At 39.4% G+C, this 22,359-nt stretch overlaps 1 protein-coding gene across 1 annotated transcript in view; it reads left to right on the top strand.

Annotated features, from left to right (window-relative positions):
- The first annotated feature begins 2,316 nt into the window (after positions 1-2,316).
- The window catches only part of LOC117334540 (lachesin-like), a 144,022-nt gene continuing 123,979 nt past the window's right edge, over positions 2,317-22,359 (top strand). Inside the window, exon 1 of the mRNA XM_033894219.1 lies at positions 2,317-2,706. Coding sequence (XP_033750110.1) covers positions 2,652-2,706 — 55 coding nt within the window. The 5' untranslated portion in view covers positions 2,317-2,651. The remainder of the gene's footprint in view (positions 2,707-22,359) is intronic.

Here is a 22,359-nt window from a genome sequence, read left to right as displayed (position 1 = left end):
GTTTGTTGGGTAAGTCTAGGTTTTTCATTAAAGGGTGATATTATGTTTATCTGTAATCCAAATTGTATTCATATGGACTGTATACAAGCATTTGGTAATAGGTCAATGCTTTTATTTACATCTATATAGGTTTGTGACTTAATACAAAATGCGTTTGAATTTCCCGCTAATCATATAATTGACGTCAACATGCTCAAAACCAGCAGAATGTTTCAGAACAAATAAGATAATCATGTTTCATCGTAAACGATATGCTCATAAAATGGTTTTAACACAAATTGGTTTTATAACATATTTCTCATACATATGTTTGTCTGGAGATATCGTTAAATTGTTAACAATTGCATACTTTCTGATTTTTTTAAATTAAAGCAGTTTTTATTGCGCATTGACAAGATCGTGATGCGGCGTTGAATCGATAGGGTACTGTTTCTATCGACTGGAATTTGAGTCATTTCAGAATATCATCTCTGAAATTCTAAATACAGAGTCATCCAGACAGTCGATACAAAGATTTCAAGGATATTTCGCTAGCAGACGACGTTCATGTGGCCTTTGAAATCAGTAAGTAGCCACAACACTTAAGATCCTGTATGTATCCGAAAACCATGTCGAAATCCACGATTTTCATAAGGTTTTTATAAAAGCTGGACTTATAGCATTGTCACGTATTGCATTTCTCAAAATTCGAGACCGAGGTTATGTGACAACGTTGACAAATTTAGAATTTCATTATGTAAGAATAGCGCCATAACAATTTTATTGCAGCTACATTTCGTAAATTGAATGCGCCTCAAAATTTGAATTTTTTTTTAGTTTAAGGATGTGTTTCATATTCATTATATAATATTTATCTACATATCTGAGCTCATAACTTGCAGCAAATCATACTCTTTAAAAATATAAAATCATTCGACAGCATAGGGCAACGTTTTGATGGTATTTTGGATAAAAGAGTAACCCTGTCTTACACCTCTGATGGGCAACACTAAGTAAGCCATAGCACAGGCCCCTTGGACCTTTTGGATTTTTTAAACGTACCTCATGAGTTGTCTCTGAGGCTACAATAACACATGGTTTTGGTCGTATGATTCGTGGGCAAAATTCCATTGTTCCTGTTCTAGGTCCGTAAATTTGTAGCGTCATAACTTGTGAAGTTGCTTTATATTTTAACGAAATTAGAAAGCTCTCTGTGCCTATAGATACCGAAAGTATCTGGCAGCCATGTTTAATTTGTTTTACCTACAATACCTGGAGCTGTATTCCTATCTACAACTGACTGAATCACTGTAAATTGTAGTATACGGTCCCGTAACTACAATTAGGTTTACTAACGACACATATAATACAAATTTAACAAAAGTTTTCGCCCTTCAAACCACCATGTTACTGATCAATATCAATACCCTCGATCTCTTGGTTACCGGGAAGCTGTTGAAGGGTGGCGATGGCTGTACTCAAGCACATGTACTTGTGAGGGAAATTTGTATTTCGTTTCGTACAAACATCTTTGTCGCCTATAGGAGATGAAAATTAATGTACAATTTATCATTAGATCTGTATGTGTTTTCAGGGACCGAATGCACAGAAATAAAAGTGAAATCCGCATTAAAATCAAAATTTGTGCGTTGCACCTCATAAGTCATTGGACAAAACAGCTGGACGGACGGACAGACAGCTCACTGACGTCAACGCTAATCACACCTTTCCATGATATTAGCATTTAATTTACATTTTGTATTAAATATTTTTGTATAACGATCTGGGTTTGATGTTGTACACGTATCGTTCTGTAATTCGCCTAAGATTGTACCTAAATACCGATCCCTGACTTATTACCCTCCTCTGTTGTTGGCTTAGTTTCTGTAAAGAAACAGAAATCAATAAACATCTTAGAATTAATACATTAACACATTAAAAGATTCATGATATTTAATTATCGTACTAAACCAAGGCGATAACAATACATCAACCTGTTCGCTTCCTTCACTAACTAAATTTTGCTCAGACAAAATACCCACTCCTACGTAGTCCGCGCCCATACCTAGGCGAGGTATCTATCCAGTCAGTAGAAATCTGATAATTTGATGGATAACTGTCATTAGCGGTTCCCTTCTCTTCGATAGCTTAACTGAAACAGGTTTGTAGGGGTCCAATCATTTGTACCTATCGTCCGATTTTTATTTGGTGTTAGATCACTCACAGTCATTCGGTGTCTCCTCGAGTCTCAGAGATCCTCTATCGTCCCGACTGTAGGGGAGCTCCGCTACCGTCGATCAATCGATGATGCCCTCTGTTACGTACCCTGCGATTGGCTAAGATCGTAAGGCTAACATCAATGCCCATTCACCTTAAAGACCTATATGAAGTGTTAGATGAGAGGAAATAGCTTGTTTTCACACACAATAGAAGAAGAAATCCCTAACAGGTGTAGGGTATTGTTATAGATGTACGTTGATTGGCGTTCGATAGGCCCACATCAGGACTAATGCACCAGTTGCTGTATCGGTCTCGTTGGTGACTGAACAGACCACACGAGGGCTTCGTAGGAGTACTATCATCGACGATGTTTATGTTTGATATGTGAAACACATGTGCTCAAGGAGTAGTTTACAAGTGTGCTGTGAACACGTCAATTCTGCTATTACATCATGGAATTAGAGGTGATATTTGTATGTCTGGTACTGAGGCTGGCACGTGTCAGAGGTAAGTGTCGTCTACAATTAGCATTTAAACTTTCGTTTAATGGGGACCGCGAAGTTCTTACTACAGCGAGCAGTTAAAGCGATGTGTTGGTAAACAGCGACTACATACCAGGCTTAAACTCCCCGATAATGCGGTCTAAAACTATTACGAAACTCCGTCAAACTAATAAATTAAAACTTCATGATATAACTCTTGTGGACAATTGATGGTGCCTTAAAAGGAACTATCAAAGTGGAAAATGTCATGACTCAGAAATCGCGGAATACTCTCAAGTATCTTCTGTCGAATATGTGTATATAGTAACGGCTTTCTGTGTATTTTATATTATTTCATAATCACGTGTTGTTAACAAACCAGACAGCTTCCAGCAGAGAATTTCCGTAATTTTGAACATTTCTCGGCTCTCCAGACAAGGTAGTAGAAAAAAAATACGTCGACTGCTCAAGCCAACGGCGACGTAAATCAGGATTTGAAGAGATTAACTTGAAGTTGAAGCTCGTAGCCTTGGGTCGTTTAGGTCTGAAGAACAAGATAGTCTTGTCATTCGAAGAGGGCAAATTATCATTTATCACCAATTTGTTTTCAAATCCTCGCACAAAATACAAATGAAAACATCGCGAGAGTCAGTATTTTATTTGGCGTATTCCAGCCTTTATAACACTTTGTCCCCTACGTATTTCACAATTCCAGACATGGCCCTATCGTTTTGTTTTAACTCTATCCGTATCGCTATAATACGTAGTAAACACATTACCTTGGGATTCGGTATGCTGGCTATGATTTGGGGAAGCTCTAATACATTTTAGTCGATGGAATTCTTCAGTGGATTCGAACGTGTAATTCCTGTAAATATAACGGTTATTTTCAATCCGAGTAAACAATGAATTGCGTTTAAAAAAAACTGTTCAAATGCTACAGCGGAATGGAATTTTTACTTGTATTTAGCATTATTAAGTGTAGAAACAGTGTGACACGAATCAAAAATCGGAAACATACACGAAGTAATGAAGTTTAAAAGTAACTAAGGGTCTAGCACTCTCCAGTGTAACCACGGGTCTAGCACTCTCCAGTGTAACCACGGGTCTAACACTCTCTCCAGTGTAACCACGGGTCTAACACTCTCTCTAGTGTAACCACGGGTCTAGCACTCTCCAGTGTAACCACGGGTCTAGCACTCTCTCCAGTGTAACCACGGGTCTGACACTCTCTCCAGTGTAACCACGGGTCTAGAACTCTCTCCGGTGTAACCACGGGTCTAGCACTCTCTCCAGTGTAACCACGGGTCTAGAACTCTCTCCAGTGTAACCACGGGTCTAACACTCTCTCCAGTGTAACCACGGGTCTAACACTCTCTCCAGTGTAACGACGGGTCTAGCACTCTCTCCAGTGTAACCACGGGTCTAGCACTCTCTCCAGTGTAACCACGGGTCTAACACTCTCTCCAGTGTAACCACGGGTCTAGCACTCTCTCCAGTGTAACCACGGGTCTAGCACTCTCTCCAGTATAACCACGGGTCTAGCACTCTCTCCAGTGTAACCACGGGTCTAGCACTCTCTCCAGTGTAACCACGGGTCTAACACTCTCTCCAGTGTAGCCACGGGTCTAACACTCTCTCCAGTGTAACAACGGGTCTAACACTCTCTCCAGTGTAACCACGGGTCTAACACTCTCTCCAGTGTGACCACGGGTCTAACACTCTCTCCAGTGTAACCATGGGTCTAACACTCTCTCCAGTGTAACCACGGGTCTAACACTCTCTCCAGTGTAACAACGGGTCTAACACTCTCTCCAGTGTAACCACGGGTCTAACACTCTCTCCAGTGTGACCACGGGTCTAACACTCTCTCCAGTGTGACCACGGGTCTAACACTCTCTCCAGTGTAACTACGGGTCTAGCACTCTCTCCAGTGTGACCACGGGTCTAACACTCTCTCCAGTGTAACCATGGGTCTAACACTCTTTTCAGTGTAACCACGGGTCTAACACTCTCTCCAGTGTAACCACGGGTCTAACACTGTCTCCAGTGTAACCACGGGTCTAACACTCTCTCCAGTGTAGCTACGGGTCTAACACTCTCTCCAGTGTAATCACGGGTCTAACACTCTCTCCAGTGTAACCACGGGTCTAACACTCTCTCCAGTGTAACCACGGGTCTAGCACTCTCTCCAGTGTAACCACGGGTCTAGCACTCTCTCCAGTGTTACCACGGGTTTAACACTCTCTCCAGTGTAATCACGGGTCTAGCACTCTCTCCAGTGTAATCACGGGTCTAGCACTCTTTCCAGTGTAACCACGGGTCTAGCACTCTCTCCAGTGTAACCACGGGTCTAACACTCTCTCCAGTGTAACCACAGGTCTAACACTCTCTCCAGTATAACCACGGATCTAGCACTCTCTCCAGTGTAACCACGGGTCTAACACTCTCTCCAGTGTAACAACGGGTCTAACACTCTCTCCAGTGTAACTACGGATCTAGCACTCTCTCCAGTGTAACCACGGGTCTAGCACTCTCTCCAGTGTAACCACGGGTCTAACACTCTCTCCAGTGTAACCACGGGTCTAACACTGTCTCCAGTGTAATCACGGGTCTAACACTCTCTCCAGTGTAACTACGGGTCTAACACTCTCTCCAGTGTAACCACGGGTCTAACACTGTCTCCAGTGTAATCACGGGTCTAACACTCTCTCCAGTGTAATCACGGGTCTAACACTCTCTCCAGTGTAACGACGGGTCTAACACTCTCTCCAGTGTAATCACGGGTCTAACACTCTCTCCAGTGTAACCACGGGTCTAACACTCTCCAGTGTAACTACGGATCTAACACTCTCTCCAGATTAACTACGGGTCTAGAACTCTCCGGTGTAACCACGGGTCTAACACTCTCTCCAGTGTAACGACGGGTCTGGCACTCTCTCCAGTGTAATCACGGGTCTCACACTCTCTCCGGTGTAACTACGGGTCTAGCACTCTCTCCAGTGTAACCACGGGTCTAACACTCTCTCCAGTGTAACCACGGGTCTAACACTCTCTCCAGTGTAACCACGGGTCTAACACTCTCTCCAGTGTAACCACGGGTCTAACACTCTCTCCAGTGTAACCACGGGTCTCACACTCTCTCCAGTGTAACCACGGGTCTAACACTCTCTCCAGTGTAACCACGGGTCTCACACTCTCTCCAGTGTAACCACGGGTCTAACACTCTCTCCAGTGTAACCACGGGTCTAACACTCTCTCCAGTGTAACCACGGGTCTGACACTCTCTCCAGTGTAACCACGGGTCTAACACTCTCTCCAGTGTAACCACGGGTCTAGCACTCTCTCCAGTATAACCACGGGTCTAACACTCTCTCCAGTGTAACCACGGGTCTGACACTCTCTCCAGTGTAACCACGGGTCTAACACTCTCTCCAGTGTAACCACGGGTCTGACACTCTCTCCAGTGTAACCACGGGTCTAACACTCTCTCCAGTGTAACCACGGGTCTGACACTCTCTCCAGTGTAACCACGGGTCTGACACTCTCTCCAGTGTAACCACGGGTCTGACACTCTCTCCAGTGTAACCACGGGTCTGACACTCTCTCCAGTGTAACCACGGGTCTGACACTCTCTCCAGTGTAACCACGGGTCTGACACTCTCTCCAGTGTAACCACGGGTCTGACACTCTCTCCAGTGTAATCACGGGTCTAACACTCTCTCCAGTGTAACCACGGGTCTGACACTCTCTCCAGTGTAACCACGGGTCTAACACTCTCTCCAGTGTAATCAAGGGTCTAACACTCTATCCAGTGTAACCATCGGGCTAGATTTTTTCTCTAGTGTAACTACGGATCTAGCCCTCTCTCCGGTGTAACCACGGGTAGCATTCTCTCCAGTGTAGCTGCGGGTTTAGCACTGTATCCTGTGTAACCATATGGTTATAATTACCTCTCGCAAGCTCCAATTAAAAAAATCTGTGTTTTTGTATCCGCCAACAACTACATGTATGGATTGAAATGGCGCGTATTTGGAATTAAGTTCTTCATAAATAGAAACGGGGCCGCACTTAACGTATCGCTTTACAACACGTCGGGGTAGGTACAGGTGGACAAGTCGTGTACCTGATATATAGACAGGGTAGGTACAGGTGGACAAGTCGTGTACCTGATATATATAGTCAGGGTAGGTACAGGTGGACAAGTCGTGTACCTGATATATAGACAGGGTAGGTACAGGTGGACAAGTCGTGTACCTGATATATAGTCAGGGTAGGTACAGGTGGACAAGTCGTGTACCTGATATATATAGTCAGGGTAGGTACAGGTGGACAAGTCGTGTACCTGATATATAGACAGGGTAGGTACAGGTGGACAAGTGGTGTACCTGATATATAGTCAGGGTAGGTACAGGTGGACAAGTCGTGTACCTGATATATATAGTCAGGGTAGGTACAGGTGGACAAGTCGTGTACCTGATATATATAGTCAGGGTAGGTACAGGTGGACAAGTCGTGTACCTGATATATATAGTCAGGGTAGGTACAGGTGGACAAGTCGTGTACCTGATATATATAGTCAGGGTAGCTACAGGTGGACAAGTCGTGTACCTGATATATAGTCAGGGTAGGTACAGGTGGACAAGTCGTGTACCTGATATATAGTCAGGGTAGGTACAGGTGGACGAGTCGTGTACCTGATATATAGTCAGGGTAGGTACAGGTGGACAAGTCGTGTACCTGATATATAGTCAGGGTAGGTACAGGTGGACGAGTCGTGTACCTGATATATAGTCAGGGTAGGTACAGGTGGACAAGTCGTGTACCTGATATATAGTCAGGGTAGGTACAGGTGGACAAGTTGTATACCTGATATATAGTCAGGGTAGGTACAGGTGGACAAGTCGTATACCTGATATATAGACAGGGTAGGTACAGGTGGACAAGTCGTGTACCTGATATATAGACAGGGTAGGTACAGGTGGACAAGTCGTATACCTGATATAAAGTCGGGGTAGGTACAGGTGGACAAGTTGTATACCTGATATATAGTCAGGGTAGGTACAGGTGGACAAGTCGTATACCTGATATATAGACAGGGTAGGTACAGGTGGACAAGTCGTATACCTGATATATAGTCAGGGTAGGTACAGGTGGACAAGTCGTATACCTGATATATAGACAGGGTAGGTACAGGTGGACAAGTCGTGTACCTGATATATAGACAGGGTAGGTACAGGTGGACAAGTCGTATACCTGATATAAAGTCGGGGTAGGTACAGGTGGACAAGTCGAATACCTGATATATAGTCCTGATCAGGGTAGGTACAGGTGGACAAGTCGTGTACCTGATATATAGTCAGGGTAGGTACAGGTGGACAAGTCGTGTACCTGATATATAGACAGGGTAGGTACAGGTGGACAAGTCGTGTACCTGATATATAGACAGGGTAGGTACAGGTGGACAAGTCGTGTACCTGATATATAGACAGGGTAGGTACAGGTGGACAAATCGTGTACCTGATATATAGACAGGGTAGGTACAGGTGGACAAATCGTGTACCTGATATATAGACAGGGTAGGTACAGGTGGACAAATCGTGTACCTGATATATAGTCGGGGTAGCTACAGGTGGACAAATCGTGTACCTGATATATAGTCAGGGTAGGTACAGGTGGACAAATCGTGTACCTGATATATAGTCAGGGTAGCTACAGGTGGACAAATCGTGTACCTGATATATAGTCAGGGTAGCTACAGGTGGACAAGTCGAATACCTGATATATAGTCAGGGTAGGTACAGGTGGACGAGTCGTGTACCTGATATATAGTCAGGGTAGGTACAGGTGGACAAGTCGCATACCTGATATATAGTCGGGGTAGGTACAGGTGGACAAGTCGCATACCTGATATATAGTCGGGGTAGGTACAGGTGGACAAGTCGTATACCTGATATATAGTCGGGGTAGGTACAGGTGGACAAGTTGTATACCTGATATATAGACAGGGTAGGTACAGGTGGACAAGTCGCATACCTGATATATAGTCAGGGTAGCTACAGGTGGACAAGTCGCATACCTGACATATAGAAGGTACCTAAGCAATTAACATCAAAAGAGCACAGGTTATCCGCTTTAACGGGCGGACAGGTGCGTGTTCGTCCGCTTTAACGGGCGGACAGGTGCGTGTTCGTCCTATGTGATCAATTATGCAGCTGCGTATCATCTATTGAACAAAATGGAAGAATCGAGTTTTGTACGATTATCACATTACGTACCTGTATACTGTCAGCACGCGATTCAATTGTAACTAAGCATTCGTTCAACCTGATGAAGGATTCCTGGCCGTTCGAGGCCTGGGAAGCGTGATCGGGATGTCTACCTTGTGTCGACATAATGTTTGCCAGGTGTTTAATCTTAAACGATTCGGTAACATCATAGAACTGTCACGTGACATACATGTACTTGTGCACGTGATCCAGTTGATGTTACATATTCATATTGATGTATACATTAGTCCAGGTCATATATTGTCTGGCACAAATGAAACAGGTAAATTTACTTATAGGACAGTCACTCAAACACGATAGAAATTGGAGAGAGTTCTAGAAAAAGACCTGGATGGAGACCCTTGAAAAAGAAAAACGAGACCAGATGTTCATAAAGAATAAGCGTCTTCTAATTCATTGACGACACCCACCATACAAATATCCTAATCATCACATGGGTTACAAGATGTCCTAGCCATCACATGGTTTATAGGATGTCCTAGTCATCACGTGGGTTATAGGACGTTCTAGCCATCACGTGGGTTATAGGACGTCCTAGTCATCACGTGGCTTTAAGGATGCCCTAGCATCCACGTGGGTAATAGGACGTCCTAACCATCACGTGGGTAATAGGATGTCCTAGCCATCACGTGGGTTATAGGATGTCCTAGCCATCACGTGGGTAATAGGACGTCCTAGCCATCACGTGGGTAATAGGATGTCCTAGCCATCACGTGGGTTATAGGATGTCCTAGCCATCACGTGGGTAATAGGACGTCCTAACCATCACGTGGGTAATAGGATGTCCTAGCCATCACGTGGGTTATAGGACGTCCTAGCCATCACGTGGGTTATAGGACGTTATTGCCATCACGTGGGTAATAGGACGTCCTAGCCATCACGTGGGTTATAGGACGCCCTAGCCATCACGTCGGTTATAAGACGTTCTAGCCATCACGTGGGTTATAGGACGTTCTTGCCATCACGTGGGTTATAGGACGTCCTAGCCATCACATGGTTTATAGGATGTCCTAGCCATCACGTGGTTTATAGGATGTCCTAGCCATCACGTGGGTTATAGGACGTTCTAGCCATCACGTGATTTATAGGATGCCCTAGCATCCACGTGGGTTATAGGACGTCCTAGCCATCACATGGTTTATAGGATGTCCTAGCCATCACGTGGGTTATAGGACGTTCTTGTCATCACGTGGGTTATAGGACGTTCTTGCCATCACGTGGGTTATAGGACGTCCTAGCCATCACATGGTTTATAGGATGTCCTAGCCATCACGTGGGTTATAGGACGTTCTTGCCATCACGTGGGTTATAGGACGTTCTTGCCATCACGTGAGTTATAGGACGTCCTAGCCATCACGTGGGTTATAGGATGTCCTAGCCATCACGTGGGTTATAGGACGTTTTTGCCATCACGTGAGTAATATTGTTCATATTGAATATTTGATACGATATTAGCGTAAACGTTTCAGTTTGATTGTTATCATTTAACAGATTTGGAAAGTAAACATAGGCATTGTATAATTACAGTGTAAATTGATAATAGTCTTCAGAATATAAAGGACATGGATAAGTATCAATATATTCTGAACGATAACAACTTATTTCATATGATGTCCAATCAGTCTTCAAAACGAGGTTAATACAAGTGTAAATGCTATATATTATATTAACACGAGTGGAAGATTCTATTTATCGCAAAACCCATACTTACGAGTAAGTAATCAGAGAAAATTCTCAAAATAATTTCTCTGTAAGACGGGTAAATTTCTACTTTGTTTTTATACCTGCACAGATTATTGTATACACGAGGTAAATATAATACAATGTATTTTTATACACGTGATCAATAAAATAATTGTTTACCCGTAATAAATGTAATTACAGTATTATACACTTGGTAAATATGATAATTATATGTACGTGGTAAATATAAACATTATACAATTGGTAAATATAATAATTATATACGCATGGTAAATACAATAATTATGTAAACGTGTTAAATTTAATAATCATAGATACATGGTAAATATATTAATAGCTGTATGCACGTGCTAAATATAATTAATATATCTTTAGTGTGCATGACACATTGGCTATGAAAAGAAAAGAAGAACATAAAACCCTATGAATTCGTTTGATTTTTAAAAAGGTTTCTAATGTTTTTATCCAAGTAAGAAAAAAAAGCGGCTGCACATGTCTGCGGGGTGTATATGGTAAAACTAAACCAAAAAGCCAATTCTGTGATCAAAACAAACCTACAATAGGATCAATATATCATGGATTATGATATGATTCTTTTCTTCTTTCTTTTTTGATTTATGGTTGTGGTTTTTTTTTGGTTTTTTTTTTTTGTTTTTTTTTATGTTTTTTTTTTTATTATTATTGTTACAATACAATGGAATTGTCTGCCTGACTATAGCCCATTTATCTCCAGCTCGAATCACAGGTCTATCCTGAGTACATTGGAAGCTTAGCAATAAAGCGGGCTACATTTATTTAAATGAAAACGTAAAAAGCTTTATTCTGAGATGTCAAGAACTCTAAGATAACTGTAGTGCGATACGTGAAAACGTTACTGATGTTTTATTAAAAGCTATGGACACTTATCTTTTGACATAAAGAAATGAAGGAAAACAATTCAATAAAAAGAACCAAATTTATACGTTACATTTCGAAAACAGTGTAAACTTTGTCGAGTAGAGTGAGCATTGTTTACTGTGTGTTAAGTCATAATCTGTAATGACGTATAAACCACATAAAATTGATGTGTCGTTATAAATCAGCTTATAATATTATATTTAAAAATACCACAGACGATTTTAACACTTTTTATTTGATTCTCGTTTTTATTTTTGCGGGGTAAAATTCCGTGACGCTGTCAGTTTATATAGAGAATGCACGATTGTCTTCGCTTTATGCTTACATTTCATTGTATATCAAAAGTACATAGCTCATGCTGCAGACACGACGGACATCATACGTCGAGAAACCCATAAAGCATGTCATGTAGGGGAATACAGAATAGCTTCCTCAAGCTGGTATTTTATAAGAAAGCTAAACTATCTTTTTTATTTCGATGACGATCACAGCATATCTCATTTTTTTTTCAAATTACATGATAGCATTTACGCTTGTAATAATATTTAATCTATAAAAGAAAAAGATTCAAATTAGAGTCTGTGAAATATCTGTTCTAAAAATACGCTACTAAAACAATTCAAATATCAGCCAGCGAAATATTTGTTTAAAAAAATGCTTTAAATGTGAGCATGTGAAATATTTGTTCTAAAAAAGGAATTGGGCTTCAATTTTGAAACTTTAAAAAATTGTTTTTAAAAAAGAAAATGCTTCAAATGTGAGCATGTGCAATATATAAATACACGGATACAATACCTGGGTATGACAGTATTACATGTAAATTTACTTATCTCATCCGGAAATGTAGTAAGTTCACTGACGTCACAGATCTTGACACGTGCGATAAAACTACGGCGACCTCCTTTTTCTTTTTATTGATTAATTTGAAGTGTGTAATTTGTCATTTATCAAGGTAAAGTGCGTGTTAGAAATTGTTTTTGTAACATGGATTTTGTTCTCATTTTTATATGGTTAGTTAGGTCGGACAAAAGATTATGTACAAACCACGCATGCGCATTGAGTGCATTTTGTTATGTAGGTCCTACGTAATAAAACTGTTAAAACGTCTGAGTACCATTAAATGACCTCTAGCTGTAACGTTGAGTACCATTAATGACCTCTAACTGTAATTTTAACAACCATTAAATGACCTCTAGCTGTAACGTTGAGTACCATTAATGACGTCTAACTGTAATTTTACCAACCATTAAATGACCTCTAGCTGTAACGTTGAGTACCATTAATGACCTCTAGCTGTAATTTTACCAACCATTAAATGACCTCTAGCTGTAACGTTGAGTACGATTAAATGACCTCTAGCTGTAACGTTACCAACCATTAAATGACCTCTAGCTGTAACGTTACCAACCATTACATGACCTCTAGCGGTAACGTTGAGTACCATTAAATGCCCTCTAGCGGTAACGTTGAGTACCATTAAATGCCCTCTAGCTGTAACGTTGAGTACGATTAAATGACCTCTAGCGGTAACGTTGAGTACGATTAAATGACCTCTAGCTGTAACGTTACCAACCATTACATGACCTCTAGCGGTAACGTTGAGTACCATTAAATGCCCTCTAGCTGTAACGTTGAGTACCATTAAATGACCTCTAGCTGTAATGTTACCAACCATTAAATGACCTCTAGCTGTAACGTTGAGTACCATTAAATGCCCTCTAGCGGTAACGTTGAGTACCATTAAATGACCTCTAGCTGTAACGTTGAGTACCATTAATGACCTCTAGCTGTAACGTTACCAACCATTAAATGACCTCTAGCTGTAACGTTGAGTACCATTAATGACCTCTAGCTGTAACTTTACCAACCATTAAATGACCTCTAGCTGTAACGTTGAGTACGATTAAATGACCTCTAGCTGTAACGTTACCAACCATTACATGACCTCTAGCTGTAACGTTGAGTACCATTAAATGACCTCTAGCTGTAACGTTGAGTACCATTAAATGACCTCTAGCTGTAATGTTACCAACCATTAATGACCTCTAGCTGTAACGTTACCAACCATTACATGACCTCTAGCTGTAATTTTATCAACCATTAAATGACCTCTAGCTGTAACGTTGAGTACCATTAAATGACCTCTAGCTGTAACTTTGAGTACCATTAAATGACCTCTAGCTGTAACGTTACCAACCATTAAATGACCTCTAGCTGTAACGTTACCAACCATTAAATGACCTCTAGCTGTAACGTTGAGTACCATTAAATGACCCCTAGCTGTAACGTTGAGTACCATTAAATGACCTCTAGCTGTAACGTTGAGTACCATTAAATTACCTCTAGCTGTAACGTTACCAACCATTAAATGACCTCTAGCTGTAACGTTGAGTACCATTAAATGACCTCTAGCTGTAACGTTGAGTACCATTAAATGACCTCTAGCTGTAACGTTGAGTACCATTAAATGACCTCTAGCTGTAACGTTGAGTACCATTAAATTACCTCTAGCTGTAACGTTACCAACCATTAAATGACCTCTAGCTGTAACGTTGAGTACCATTAAATGACCTCTAGCTGTAACGTTGAGTACCATTAAATGACCTCTAGCTGTAACGTTGAGTACCATTAAATGACCTCTAGCTGTAACATTGAGTACCATTAAATGACCTCTAGCTGTAACGTTACCAACCATTAAATGACCTCTAGCTGTAACGTTACCAACCATTAAATGACCTCTAGCTGTAACGTTGAGTACCATTAAATGACCTCTAGCTGTAACGTTGAGTACCATTAAATGACCTCTAGCTGTAACGTTGAGTACCATTAAATGACCCCTAGCTGTAACGTTGAGTACCATTAAATTACCTCTAGCTGTAATTTTACCAACCATTAAATGACCTCTAGCTGTAACGTTACCAACCATTAAATGACCTCTAGCTGTAATTTTACCAACCATTAAATGACCTCTAGCTGTAATTTTACCAACCATTAAATGACCTCTCGCTGTAATTTTACCAACCATTAAATGACATCTAGCTGTAACGTTACCAACCATTACATGACCCCTTGCCATAACGATATATATTGAGTACTTTTGAATGTCCCGTGTCTGGGTAACATTGCCACAATTAGCACTTCACAAGTCTTGGCAAGGTTGTGCTCACCTGTACAAGTGTTTAGTGACTGGAGATACTGATTTATCTGGCATTCACATGAGACAACTGTCGTTACTTGCTGTTGTTTAGCAAAACCAGTTTTTTTCCAAGAAACATATGATAACTAATTCACTGAAGTACATACGTTAGCAAAAATTGGTTGTAGTTTTAACACTATGCCAATGCAGCAACTCATGATAAATATGTAACAAAAAATATATAACATTAATTATGTTGTAACATTATGTTAACTGTAGTAAATATACATAAAATATGACAGGGAAGTGTTATATAATTATTATATAACTGTAGTAAATGTACTTAAAATAAAGTGTTATACAATTATTATATAAATGTAGTAATATACACAAAATGTAATAGAGGGATGTTATATAATTATTATATAACTGTAGTAAATGTACATATAATATGACAGAGGGGTGTTATATAATTATTATATAACTGTAGTAAATGTACATAAAATATGATGGAGGGGTGTTATATAATTATTATATAACTGTAGTAAATGTACATATAATATGACAGAGGGGTGTTATATAATTATTATATAACTGTAGTAAATGTACATAAAATATGATGGAGGGGTGTTATATAATTATTATATAACTGTAGTAAATGTACATATAATATGATGGAGGGGTATTATATAATTATTATATAACTGTAGTAAATGTACATAAAATATGATAGAGGGGTGTTATATAATTATTATACAGAACTGCTTTCGGTTGGCAGTTATTGCCTGATAATGCCAACTGATCAATACGAAGCGCGCTTCATGTCTTTGTCCAGTTGACATATCAGCCCAGCCATGTCAACTGAAAACAGTTCAATGCTTAAATAAACGTAAAATCCTAATCCCTGTGATATTCTAACATCAATTAAAAGAGATGTGTGATATTTTAGTCTACGTATTACATTTCACAAAACAATTCATTAACTGAAGTGGATGTACACAAAATTGTGGACAGACTGATGATCTTATTTAATGTATGTGCATTTTATTCGACAAAGTACGGATGATACAAACTAGAAAATGCATGTATTTGTAATTTGAAATTCACTATAAATGCCCATTAATTAGGATCTAACTGTGTTATATGATATTGAGTATCAATGTCAATTAACTAGAATATATCTGTGATGCGATATTCATTATAGATGTCCATTAACTAGGATATATGTGTTATACGATATTGACTATCAATGTCCATTAACAAGGATATATATGTATGATACGATATTCACCATTAATCTCCATTAACTAGCATATGATACACCTGTTACACGATAATCATTATATAGATGCATACAAACTAGAATCCACATGTATTTTTTTATTGTATATGACCAATGACGGAATAGTAGCATTCTGTAAATCTTCACTAAAAACAAGGGAGACAAGCACAGAAAGTGTTGCTGACGTCATCTTATATCATATCCACAAGGCCACAGGCAATGCAGAACTGATGACAGTAAAAAGTGTGGTGGAAGTGAAATGACGGCTGACAGGATATTCTATCGTAATCATTTTAGGGTAGACAACATTTAATGGAAGATGGCGTATCCTTCAAACTATTATTATCATAACTCGTACAAATACATCTAATGCGTTACAACGATGACGTCATTCTGAACGTAAGGATATGAACATGCTGTATATTTCAAATTTCCGGGTTGGTCGCGTAAACTATGTTTATTGGAATAGAATTGTATTTTCTATAGAGGTCTAATGACAAGGAGTTTCATATCTAGCATAGGGAATACAATTTGACATTCTCTCCACACAGAACCTCTTCTATTTGGGTTAATTTTAGTTAAAACGCCAGCCAGTAAGTCAATAAATTTCACGCAATTCTGCTCAGTTGAAGTTAACATCATTACTGTTTAAATTTACAGGTCATGCTTTCAGTTTTACGACATTCCTGAGACAATTCCGCGTCAAGTAAAGCAACAACATTCAGAATGTCGTACATATACACTAACGACAACGCGGCTGTCAGCGGGTGGTAGCTAAAACGGAGTGTTCGTCTAGTTAGGAGAGAATGCTTAAGCTTTAAAAACGGTATTTTATCGTAAAAAAAACCCCATAAATATAAGATTTTAAATCGTGTTATAAATTGCCAAAGGTGTTCGTCTAGTTAGGAGAGAATGCTTAAGCTTTAAAAACGGTATTTTATCGTAAAAAAAACCCCCATAAATATAAGATTTTAAATCGTGTTATAAATTGCCAAAGGATCATGTTTGAATGATCATTTTGGAAAGAATTTTTGAATAAGTGTGATATTAGGATCAGTTTTCATATTATTTCTATGTGTTGTAATTTAATACTGCAGATCGGTATGATATGTATACATCAACTTAAACGATATATTTTATTTGACAAATCTTTATAAAACGAGATAGTTAGTATTGTAGCTTATATAATAGATGTGTTACGACTTAAATGGAAATCCGTAAAATAAGAAACATGAAAACGCATCTCTCATGTCAAATTCGTAAATTATATAAACATGTACAATGTATCTATTTAAAGTGAAATCTGTAAATTATAGAAATATGTACAATGTATCTATTTAATGTGAAATCTGTAAATTATAGACACATGTACAATATATCTATCTAATGTGAAATCCGTAAAATATACACGTAACTTTGTTTAGCGGAATAATAAATAATGAACTTTTTTATTCAGACATATGTTATCCAAAAATATATCCCAAAAACTCTGGAAAAAAAACCCAAATATATCAAAGCATGGAAAATAAGAAAGTTTAATAATACAGTGTAGCTTGAATGCATTATCTGATGAAGAAAATAAAAATAATTTAATTACTAATGTTTTATTTCTAACTGGGTTTTTTTTTCTATTATTAGTTTTTTAGACGTTTGTTTCCATCGTTTATCAGGATTGTTAGTGTCGGTGCCAGAAGCATTGACATGGCCTCCTCATTTACATGTACTCGTACAGTCTCTCTACCACGGAGAGATTAAACCACAGGTTTAACTGATAACTCCCCACAATGGTTTGCTTCATAAATCTACACTGATCACGATCATTTCCAATGAACTAGAGACCAGTTTAAGCGGCTTCTCTCACGTTCCGTGGCATTAAAGACCTACAAGCATGAAAGGTCGCGGGCACACTGAGTCATAGTTTTAAAAAATCTTGAAAAAAGCGGCGTCACCATATTTTTTTATTTATTTTTTTGCTATTTTTTTTTTTTTTTTTTGTTCGGATCTTCAGGAATTGTACTTAGAATCGATGTGATTCGTTTGATCAAGGTAGAAATTAAATTAGACAACGTGATTTATAACAGTTTATTCTTAATGTGTATTTTAATTATAAATTAGGTAGTGAATCCGATAGGGAGTAATTATCGGTCTTGCATTCATTTTCACGGCGGAGTTGAGGCATTTATATGTCTCCAAAAAGCGGAACCAGTCTAGATATCCGGTCTTAGAGAAACTTAATACGTGTGTTACATGAAGGTCACACCTGTTACATGAAGGTCACACCTGTTACATAAAGATCACACGTGCTACATGTAGGTCGCACGTGTTACATGTTGGTCAAATCTCTTACATGTAGGTCACATATGCAATATGTAGGTCACACATGTTACATGTAGGTCACAGCTGTTGCATGTAGATCACACGCGTTCCATGTAGGTCACACGCGTCATATGTAGGTCACACGCGTTACATGTAGGTCACACCTGTTATGTGTAGATCACTGCTGTAGCGTACCACGTGACAACTTTGGTAAAGTCACGCCATGTTGTCAAAGTCAGCAATGAACTAGCGCCATCATACTGAATTATTGAACTAGCGCCATCATACTGAACCAATGAACTAGCGCCATCATACTGAATCATTGAACTAGCGCCATCATACTGAATCAATGAACTAGCGCCATCATACTGAATTATTGAACTAGTGCTACAAACTGAATCATTGAACTAGTGTCATCATACTGAATCATTGAACTAGCGCCATCATACTGAATTATTGAACTAGTGTCATCATACTGAATCATTGAACTAGCGCCATCATACTGAATTATTGAACTAGCGCCATCATACTGAACCAATGAACTAGCGCCATCATACTGAATTATTGAACAAGCGCCATCATATTGAATCATTGAACTAGCGCCATCATACTGAATCATTGAACTAGCGCCATCATACTGAATTATTGAACTAGCGCCATCATACTGAATTATTGAACTAGTGTCATCATACTGAATCATTGAACTAGCGCCATCATACTGAATTATTGAACTAGTGTCATCATACTGAATCATTGAACTAGTGTCATCATACTGAATCATTGAACTAGCGCCATCATACTGAATTATTGAACTAGCGCCATCATACTGAATCATTGAACTAGCGCCATCATACTGAATTATTGAACTAGCGCCATCATACTGAATCATTGAACTAGCGCCACCATACTGAATCATTGAACTAGCGCCATCATACTGAATTATTGAACTAGCGCCATCATACTGAACCAATGAACTAGCGCCATCATACTGAATTATTGAACTGGCGCCATCATATTGAATCATTGAACTAGCGCCATCATACTGAATCATTGAACTAGCGCCATCATACTGAATTATTGAACTAGCGCCATCATACTGAACCAATGAACTAGCGCCATTATACTGAATTATTGAACTAGCGCCATCATATTGAATCATTGAACTAGTGCCATCATACTGAATCATTGAACTAGCGCCATCATACTGAACCATTGAACTAGCGTATCATTTGTTTGAGAATACCCGCATTACTTCTGAACTACATACCAATGAACGACAGATTGTTTTTATTACAAGCACACAAAAAAAAGATATAATGAAAAAATTCAAATGAGCAAATAGACACTTTCACAGAGGAAATATGTTGTTTTGTTTCAAATGACTTGTACAGATCTATGAAACTAGCCAGTACTGTTGTACGTCTATCTGTTACATAGGGACAAAATAATCAAAATAAACAAATAATCAACCCAAGATCATGTTATAGTATCTATAATACATATGAATATGGACCGTGACGTGGCAAGTCCCTGTGACCCAATATCTACACCCCTATCGGACATTTACAGGTGTCAAGTCCCTGTGACCCAATATCTACACCCCTATCGGACATTTACAGGTGTCAAGTCCCTGTGACCCAATATCTACACCCCTATCGGACATTTACAGGTGTCAGGTCCCTGTGACCCAATATCTACACCCCTATCGGACATTTACAGGTGTCAAGTCCCTGTGACCCAATATCTACACCCCTATCGGACATTTACAGGTGCCAGGTCCCTGTGACCCAATACCTACACCCCTATCAGATATTTACAGGTGTCAAGTCCCTGTGACCCAATATCTACACCCCTATCGGACATTTACATGTGTCAAGTCCCTGTGACCCAATATCTACACCCCTATCGGACATTTACAAGTGTCAAGTCCCTGTGACCCAATATCTACACCCCTATCGGACATTTACAGGTGTCAGGTTCCTGTGGCCCAATACCTACACCCCTATCGGACATTTACAGGTGTCAGGTTCCTGTGGCCCAATACCTACACCCCTATCAGATATGTACAGGTGTCAATTCCCTGTGACCCAATACCTACACCCCTATCAGATATTTACAGGTGTCAAGTCCCTGTGACCCAATATCTACACCCCTATCGGACATTTACAGGTGTCAGGTTCCTGTGGCCCAATACCTACACCCCTATCAGATATGTACAGGTGTCAATTCCCTGTGACCCAATACCTACACCCCTATCAGATATTTACAGGTGTCAAGTCCCTGTGACCCAATATCTACACCCCTATCGGACATTTACAGGTGTCAAGTCCCTGTGATCCAATACCTACACCCCTATCAGATATTTACAGGTGTCAAGTCCCTGTGACCCAATATCTACAACCCCTATCATATATTTACAGGTGTCAAGTTCCTGTGGCCCAATACCTACACCCCTATCAGACATTTACAGGTGTCAGGTCCCTGTGATCCCATACCTACACCCCTATCAGATATTTACAGGTGTCAAGTCCCTGTGATCCCATACCTACACCCCTATCAGACATTTACAGGTGTCAGGTCCCTGTGGCCCAATAGCTACACCCCTATCAGATATTTACAGGTGTTGTTTTACAAAAGATGTACCGAAGTAACCGTGTTGATCCATTCTTGCAGTGGATCCAGATCCGGTCCGAAGGCGCATGCGCAATAAGTCTTGAGCTATTTACTATAATTGCAGCTGCTGTTTCAGGTTTATGACCTTGTTACGGGCTTGAAATTGAAAGCAATCAAAAGTAGAGTAGCATCTCCATAAAGTGCTTGTATCCGAGTTGCGGGGCGGAGGGGACCAATTGACTTTTGGACTTTAGTGGAAAATATTGTAAAGTGCTTGTCTTACGAATCCAACTTTATTGGTGCTCCGCCTTAAGTACAACAAACGGATGCAGCTATGACAGTATATTAAGCTCTGCAATGTGTTACATGACAAGTTGTGGGCCGACTCTGACTATAATCACAGCATTAATTAAGGCATTAATCGATCTTATTTCGACACTTAGTTCTGGGGAATATTTCAATGTTGATTAATCGCGACGATATGTGAACGGTTCCTGATTTTCGCTGTCTGTTATCCATCGTACCGTTTACAGACAAAGTGTTTCTGGGGATTCGCCATGAAACTATAATAAAAGTGAGTTAGAACATTGACTAATCATGAAAAAAAACCGATATGAATGTTTATTATCAAATCCAGATTGCTACTTTGAGCCGTTCTGTCGGTACATGCTCCACGCCCTAGGCGCTGAATCCTCCTCTTATGACAAGTCTCCAGTAATGCAATTTAAATGTCGATAAATCATCAGAAAGATGATCTCCCTGTTTAGAATAAAATTCTCGCGTTCTTTGTCATTATCATTTCACTGATCGTCCATAAGCGTGTCGTCCTGCTGTTTTGATACTATATTTAGTCAAAATGTCGAAATGAATTACAATGCTCATTTATCATATTGGTGCTTCACAAATTTGTATTTAATTTCTCTAACGATGTGTACTTTTCATTTCATTTTCAACGTTTAAATGTCAAATTTTGATACTGAATCACCAAGTTTCTTCTAGTATAACGCCTATACATGTGTAAAGTATGCATAAACCAGCGTCTCGCGGTTGTATTGGACCCCAAATTGCAATTCCGAACTTTTGGATAATTATTAATTTAATAATAAAAAAAAGTTTTTTTTTTTTTTTATATATATAAATTTTGTAATTCGCATTCTCCCGGTCTAGACGAGCTGAGTAATCAACTTTGACCGCATGTTTTCTATGCAAAATTACTTGGCTTGAGGACATTTACTAATTTTATTAATTTTTAAAATATCTCGACAACAATTTTTGGTCCTATCACTATACATGTAATGAGTGTATGTTGTCCTATATAGTGTACCGGGTTAGTAATTTCTTACCCTTAATGCCATTCTATTAGAATGTGTCACTTTAAGGATGGTGCTAAGTAATGGTCATTTGCATAATTAAATTTTCATCTTCCCTGAGACGATTTAT

This window comes from Pecten maximus, chromosome 9 (assembly GCF_902652985.1).
Source record: "Pecten maximus chromosome 9, xPecMax1.1, whole genome shotgun sequence".
NCBI classification, from domain to species: Eukaryota; Metazoa; Mollusca; class Bivalvia; order Pectinida; family Pectinidae; genus Pecten; species Pecten maximus.
The sequence above is the reverse complement of the archived record's forward strand: the minus strand, read 5'-3'. Positions and strand labels throughout refer to the sequence as shown.